Consider the following 7900-nt stretch of genomic DNA (forward strand, 5'->3'; position numbering starts at 1 on the left):
TTCTTCTTACGGTAACCTTTTGATGTGTTTAATGCTTTCTCTTTCGGACCAATCGAGATAGTTTTGTGGTTATCAATTAGGTTGGACCACCATTGATATGGTTTTCATAAGGTTATTATGCAGTAGATATCACCTAGGACTAAGGATACCCTGTATGAACCAGAGTGTTCTTGATATAATAAAGCTTAACTTCACCTTAATTGCCTATGGACATAGAAATTAGGGTAGATTGATTAAAGGTTTTCTCACCAAGGACTTGGGAGAAAATACCCTTGAGAATTGGTAATAATTGATGTTTGTTGATGCAATAGTGACTTAAAGTTATTACAAGGATAAATCATACACCTTCCCTGGCATTGTTCCTCTTACCTTGCAAACCTTTATTTTCATCCTTATCTTCCTTTGCCTTTATTTTTATATTTTTGAATCTAAAAACTAAAATCATACTTTTTGTTTAATTGAATGATAATTTGAACTCGATATTAACGTGCAGTCCTTGAGGTCGACATTCGGGGAATTTACCCGTTATTACTATCATAGGCAAAATAGTACACTTGCTATTTTTCCAATCAGTACCCATGGCTAAGACACCATCCCGTCTAGCAGAGATGAGAGAAAAGATATAAGCAACTTTGTACATTCTATGAGCAAGCTCATAAGCCATTTCCGTCTTATCCCATTCAGGAAAGTTCTGGATGAAGGATAAATCCTACTTCAAGATAATAGAAGCATCCACCTCAAGAGTACGTGGAAGTTGGGAAGATAAAATGTTTGATATCTCTATAAAGGGAGTTATCTCTCCATAAGCATTGTCCTCATAAATGAAAGTCAATTTTGGAGAATCCTCGGTCTGAGGAGATTGTTGTTCTTCTTCCCGACCCTCTTTGTTGAAGTCAAGGGAAAATTTAAGTCCTTCGCAATCAAAATTGTTACAGCATCCGCAAGATGATCCACCTTGAACACAGGAGCCGGAGCTGACTCGGTAGGGGTAGGAGAGAGGACCGGAACAGGAGTGGAGGCAGAAGAATAAGTCCTAGTATTCACCATAACCCAAATTACTTGAGCATCGACAAGAGTGTAGAACATATTCAACTTGCTTATTTTACCCATACTATCTGCAAAATGTAATCACACATGTAAAAAAACATGAAGACTCCTCTCTCCCCGAAATCCTCCCGCTCTCATCAAAATCAATTACACTCAATATATTATGAATATCAATCCACATATTCCTCGCATCGGGAGAAGACACCTAACTAGGACCAAACCCGTCCTTATAGCAAGCTCTTGAAACCAAAATTGCATTTCATCCTTCATCATCACCTCGACTAGAGAAAGAGAACCCAACATGGTACAATAGGAGAAAACATACAGGATAACATGAAGCTTGGACCAATATTTTGGGTACAAAACCTGCTGATAGAGAGAGGAGGATCAGCATAAAGGTAGCAGAAAATAGAGTAAGCCAAGAGAGTGAGGGGCTTCATCAATAAAAATCCTCCCAGAAAATTACCCCAATCTAGAGTGAATGGGTCGAACCACTGGTAGACCGAATGAAAATGAATTAGCCCCTGATTACAAAAGTTATCCACGTAGGTACGCCTCAGATGGAAAAGATTAAGAAATAAATTAAGAGAAGACTTCCAAGACTTATACTCAACATAGAGTTGGAAGACCCTTATATATGCCCAGGATCCTAGATGAAGCTGGGAAGGGGAAATCTTTAAATGTTTTAGGACATCTACCTCAAATTTAGAGAAAAGTAGTTGAAGTCATATCCTTGTAAATAAGCATTCATAAAAAGGGACCATGCATCATCAAAAGAACTGCATATTCTTTTCTCCTCCAACATCGAAAATGCCAACACTTCTGAAAATTCGACGTCAACAATGTCAACATTACACAGAGCAGCCACAATATTCAAAATCGAAGAGGTTTCTACCATTGTCGCGTTTATCCAATAATGCCTCAGCATGCCAACCGACATTGAGGACTTAATTATTCTAGTACCTTAGCGTCGCTAAGTTCACAACCCATATTCTACAAACGAAACCAGATAAAATCGCTAGCATGTTCCCTCCTTTGCAATTTGACTCGTACCTCCTTTTCCGACAAGAGTGGATATGGCATAGGAACCTCGGCGCTATTTATCCATTTGCCTACATTTTTTATAAGGGCGTTCAACGACCTAGAAAAAGAAGTTTATTCCTCCAAGGGATCTCCAGACATCCTTTTCGATCCAAAATCTTCAGACATAAATATAACTTTTGGCCCTACACGATCGCTATCACGTGAAGGATGGTGAGAACCATGGGAAGACCTAGATGAATTTTCCACTTCAGAGTCGCTCACAAAATCGACGATGTTATTATCCATCCTAACTAAAAGCATGAAATTCTAAAAATAAAGCTTGAAGTAGAAGAATATTTGGTTAAAGGAGATGGATGAAGCAAGGGAATGAAAAAGGCAAAAACTTTAAGAAAAAATATGAATCACTTCTAGTGATATTCTTAGTAAAAGGGAACGAAAGCGTTTCTCTAGAAAAATGACTGAAAGCTTGAAAGCTAAAGGGTTATGAAATCTTCTAAATATTCAACTCACCTTATTTATAAGCAATGACAGCTGAAGAATCAAGACTGACTACAAACAGAGATCACTAGATAAACAACTAGGTTTTCACTTATGGATACACTCCCACTCAAGTGCACTTCAATATTATATGAGTTACGTCACATCCTAGCTGGTCACGCCATTGCTCGTGTTGAGAATGGGTGATGAAGCGTCTAAATGATGAAATTTCCTTAAATGCGCCTGTTCCAAAGAAACTTAGTTCTACTCCACACTAGACTACGACGTGAATACTAGTCAATGACACTTAAGGCTTACCCCAACTCCTTCAATGTTCGACAAAGTCTTGGGGACGATAGTTTTGAATCGGTCATATGCCTAATTGACCAAGGCTTAGTCCGTCTCAAGCCAACTCTACTCGACCCAACATATTAAACATTTCACATGCTATGAAAAGGTATACAATCTCTAGTCTCCAATTTCACTTTACTCATCTTAAATCTTGAATTGACTTGCGCGTTGATGTGTTAATCATCTAGGTCCATCCCGCGCCACCTTAAAGGAGATCAGAGCCACCATCTATAATCGAAAATCATTCATCTCTCATCATTTCTAGTTCCTTCAAGAGTCAGAACCTCCATTTCTGATTTCCGAACGAAATATTTGTCTTAAATGCACTATTGATCCATCTATTTATGACACAATTTATTTTTAATGGGGTAGCAGTCATGACTAGGTTATTTATTTTTTTAAATAATAAATTAATAATTTTGATTAAATTCTTTTTAGAAATTAATTAATTAAAATTTTTAAACAAAATATTCTAGACCCAAAGTCCTTTTTCTCACAGCCTTAGTCCAATACAGAAGTTGAGACTGCTAAAGGAAGATGGTAATACATGAATATGCAACATCAATTGGCTAAGGTGGCAGTGTAGATGTTCACAAATGGAAGAGAAAAAGTACATTACATGAATCAAAGTTCAACTTGATATTGATCACAAATTGTCGACTTCACAAATGTCTGACATAAAAGTTAAATTCAAGAAAAATCAAAAGATTGTTGATCATATTGAGATAATCAACAGGTTTCTCAACTAGATCAACTTAAGGAATTTTATAGCGGAAATTGGGCTGAAAAGCTTTAATCCTTCTATCTTTGTTTAAATTCTGTCTTTCTCTTGCTATTATGGACTTCATTGCCTTGCTCTTCAAGAAACTCTTTCACATCATTATTGTTTTTGGTTAAGGAATCACATTTTCTTGAGAAGAAGGGGAAATCAAATTGGCCCATAACACTCTCATGTATAACACTTTCTGGTAGTATCCTTTGGCTGGGAAATAGCCATTGCTTTTGTTGTTACCAAAACCATATTTAGTCTGAATCTCCATTCTGCAGAAAAGACACCGATATGTACATAAGTAACAGGCAAAAGTATAAAATAGTTGAATTACTCAACAATGAACACTCACCTTCATTAAAAAGTCAATTGAATCTAACAGAAGCAACATGTCCTCAAAGTGATATGCGAAAGCTTTGGGTAGCATTTGTTGTTATACGCAGCAGAACCATATTGAATCTAAGATGTGACCCTTGCATCTCCACTAACTTGGTTGGCTGAATTGTTCAATACATATAGTCATATATTAATATTATTTTTCCCCTAGGCTATAGTGATATATTAATCCAATTAAAATGTATAATATGCATACACATACATGTACCTGTGATCAAAAGAGCTTTTGCAGCATAATAAGGTGACGCCGTCTTCCTACTCAGTAGATCAATCTGGTGTTTCGTATTTCAATATTTTGAACATGAGCTATTTTTGGCCAATCCTCACCCTTTTCTTCTTCACATCGTTTCTCTAACTCACTGCAGCTGTAAATTCCCAAACTTTCCAGACCAGTAAGGCTTTGAATGCTTATCGGAAGACAGGTCAACTTCGGACAATTAGAAATTCTTAAGTCGCGGAGAAAACCTAGGTTTCCTAACGATTCAGGCAAGGATGTTAGGTTTGGAAGATCCTTCAATATTAACGATTCAAGGGAAGTCATATGTTGTAAATCCTCATCCAAAACTTCTATTTCTGACCAACTCCAAATTATCAATGACTTGAGAGAAATGAGGTTTCTTAGCATACCAATTGGAAAACATGTTAGCTCTTCACTATTGTAGAACACAAGCGATTCAAGACTATCATGTTTATGAATTGAACTTAGTAAATCTTTGTTGCATTTTCCCTGTATACACATATAATTGAGAGATGGAAGGGAAGGAAAGCCCAACAAACTAGGACATTCAATAATTACAAGTGCAGAGAGTTGCGGGAACATATTTTCTCTATTCTCCTTTGATATCCTTATCAAGTTTGGCAGCTTCTCCAATGACAGATGTTCTAGTGCTATGAAACCACCCACAACTCCACCATCGTAGGACTTCTCGTCTAAGTATTCTATGCGACTCATGTTGGATACAGATAGTTCCTTTAGATAAGGTAGTTTCCCCAACTGTGGAAGGTGTAAACAACTTTGGCAATCCTTGAGATATACACACCTTAAATCTTTGAGAGAAGGATTAGACATCCATTGTGGGAAATGGACACCTGTATATCCTTCCACACCCAATTCTTGAAGCTGATGGATATGAGGTTGAAGAAATTCAAGAATTTGCTCAACATTTTCCTGCAATTGGGACACTTCAGTTCTCTCCCACGAGAGCCACAAATGGTTTAAGTGCTTACTAAACATATTGGCTTCTTTAGCATCCGTTACACTTTTCACTCTCTCAAGGTGCTTGATGTGAAGTTCTCCTTTAAGACTTAGCTGTCCTAATTCTGCCAAAAGGAATCCTCTTTTGTTGCCAACAACATACATGCTCAAAGTCGTCAGGGAAGTCAACCTCCCTATTTGGGGAGGTAAGCTTGATAGTTTCTCGCATAAATTCAATGATAGATGTTGTAGAGCTTTCAAGCGTATCAAATTATTAGGCAAATTTTGGAGTTTATAACATTCATCTAATATCAAAGTTTGCAAATTCCACAACTTACATATGGATTCTGGAAGAGTTTCAAAGTCACCCGATGAAAGATTTAAATATCTTAGATATTTTAAATGACCAATTGAAAACGGAACTTCATTAATAAGTTTCAAATCAAGAGCCCGTAAAGAATAAAATTTCAATATATGAGGTAAAAGTCTGTTACCATCAACCCCTGGTATTGTGTAAGTCTTCAATGATTTGATGCTACACAACCGGACTAAATCGACTCCCCTAAATGAACCCCCACGATAAAATGAAAGATGGCGGATTCTTTCAGAAGTACTAGGCATGCCATCGCCATCTAAAATGCAGCATACCTCATCTGAAAAAGATTGAGCAAGATCATGAACAAGATCATGCATCTTGAAACTTGTAATTTTGCCATATATATCAGTCTCAATATCTTGGAAAAATGATCTCCAGTATAATTCATTCCACACCCCATTGCCAATTTCTTCCTCGTTCAACATTTCATTAGATGAAATAAAGCCATTAGCCATCCAAAGCTCAATTAGAAACTTCTTACTTATTCTTTCATCTTTGAGAAATAGAGCACAAAAGGCAAAACATTGTCTCAATTTTACTGGCAAGTTCAAGTAACTTAGTCTCAAGGCAGGCATGACACAATCTTCATCTTGTAAACTCCATAGTTTGCTTTCCTTGACATACAGCCACTCGTTTTCCTCTCTTTTAAAACGCAGGAGACTTCCTAGTGCTATTGCCGCAAGAGGAACTCCCCCACACTTCTTTACTATCTCCTTCCCTATGACCACAAGCTCTGCCCTTTTCACCTCATTTGAACCAAAAGCTCGTTGTTTGAACAATTCCCAACAATCTATGTCGGATAAGGTTGATAATTCATAAGGAGGCATTGTTCCCATAATTTCTGCTACCTTTGCAAGACGAGTGCTGACCAAGATTGAAGCACCCTTTCCTCCACAAGCCAACATAGATCTCAATGTTTGCCATTTCTCTTGCTTCTCGTTCCACACATCATCTAAAACAAGCAAATATCTTTTTCTTTGCAATAGGTCCTGAAGTCTTCTTTGTAGTGGCTCCATATCCAAATCCTCACAAGCCTTCTTAGTTGCCGATTCTATGATGGCTTTAGTCATTCTTTTCAAGCTAAAATCATCTGAAACACACACCCAAATCCTAAACTCAAAGTGGTTGACTATCCTCTCGTGATTAAAGACGAGTTGGGCAAGTGTTGTCTTACCTAGCCCACCAAGGCCTACTATCGGATAGACAGATAAGTCGTTCAATTGAGATGCATCACCACCAACCAAAAGATCAACAATTTTTTCTTTACTTTCATCTCTTCCATAGACTTGAGGTTGAGAAATGATTGAGGTGGTTTGGCGCCAGTCAAGGACTCCACTTCTCTCCTCTCTCACTATCTGAGTCAAATGAAACTTACTCCTTTCTTCAGCTATTTCATCTAATCTCTCTCGTATTTTCTTCATTTTCTTAGCCATTTTGTAACGGAAAGCGACATTCTTTGGATGAAAAGAGAACAAGAAAGAGCTTTGTACCTTGTGTGACAGTCCTTTAGACTCCATCACCAGCACTTGAGTGGCACACTCGTCTAAGATGTCGTCGAGGACGTATGCAGCATCTTTGAGCTTAAGCAGCCAATCCTTGATAGCTCTGTCACTGAATTGTTTCTCCTCGGCATCTTCAAGCGTAGCCTTGATTGTTGTCAGCAAGCTGGAAAGACTATTAAAGTCTTGATCAAAACAAAGAAACATAGCCAAGTTATTCTGAATGAGTGAGTTCAAATTGTGAAGCACAAGTTCAAGCACAGCCTCAGCCATCTTTCAAAGTTCAAATTCACAAATATAAAGTGCAAAATGAGAAATTCAGTGGTTACGTTGTATCAAACAAGAAAAGACAAAGGACTCACTACTATTAATGCATCTTTGGAATTTCTACTCAAATTGCTTTACTTTACACTTTTTCTTTATGTTTTGATTAAATTTCGTGGAAATAAAGGGATGATACTCACTCATTTACTATTGTTTATGTATATTTGGAATTTTGCTCAAAGTTGCTATGACTTTAACAATTTGTTATTGTTTTTTATTGAAACTTGGTGGAAATAACAACAACTATATGAAAATGACAGATTAGATAAAATAAACAAAGACTTTACCGCAAATATTAAGTTGAAACTTCATGGAACTGTTGCTCCAATTTCCGCAAGAATTTCATTGTCAAATCAAAGTAATATTTTCTAATGTAATTTACTCCCTCTAGTACTTATCGTCGTTTTAATATTATTTTATGT

General features: G+C 37.0%; 1 protein-coding gene across 3 annotated transcripts; it reads right to left on the bottom strand.

The window, feature by feature from the left end:
- Positions 1-3484: 3484 nt before the first annotated feature.
- On the bottom strand, positions 3485-7626 carry LOC127119378 (putative disease resistance protein RGA4). Of its 3 annotated transcripts, XM_051049610.1 has the most exons (4): positions 7517-7626; positions 4293-7339; positions 4041-4185; positions 3485-3960 (listed from the first exon to the last, which is right to left on the bottom strand). In XM_051049610.1, exon 2 carries the CDS (start codon positions 7170-7172, stop codon positions 4344-4346), a length of 2829 nt encoding a protein of 942 aa, XP_050905567.1. In that variant the 5' UTR covers positions 7173-7339; positions 7517-7626; the 3' UTR covers positions 3485-3960; positions 4041-4185; positions 4293-4343. The 3 variants fall into 3 exon arrangements, with proteins under 3 accessions (XP_050905567.1, XP_050905565.1, XP_050905566.1); XM_051049608.1 differs by lacking the exon at positions 7517-7626 and having other exon boundaries at positions 4293-7510; XM_051049609.1 differs by lacking the exon at positions 7517-7626 and having other exon boundaries at positions 4287-7510.
- Between the last annotated feature and the right edge of the window lie 274 nt (positions 7627-7900).

Source organism: Lathyrus oleraceus, chromosome 2, assembly GCF_024323335.1.
Source record: "Lathyrus oleraceus cultivar Zhongwan6 chromosome 2, CAAS_Psat_ZW6_1.0, whole genome shotgun sequence".
Classification (NCBI taxonomy): domain Eukaryota; kingdom Viridiplantae; phylum Streptophyta; class Magnoliopsida; order Fabales; family Fabaceae; genus Lathyrus; species Lathyrus oleraceus.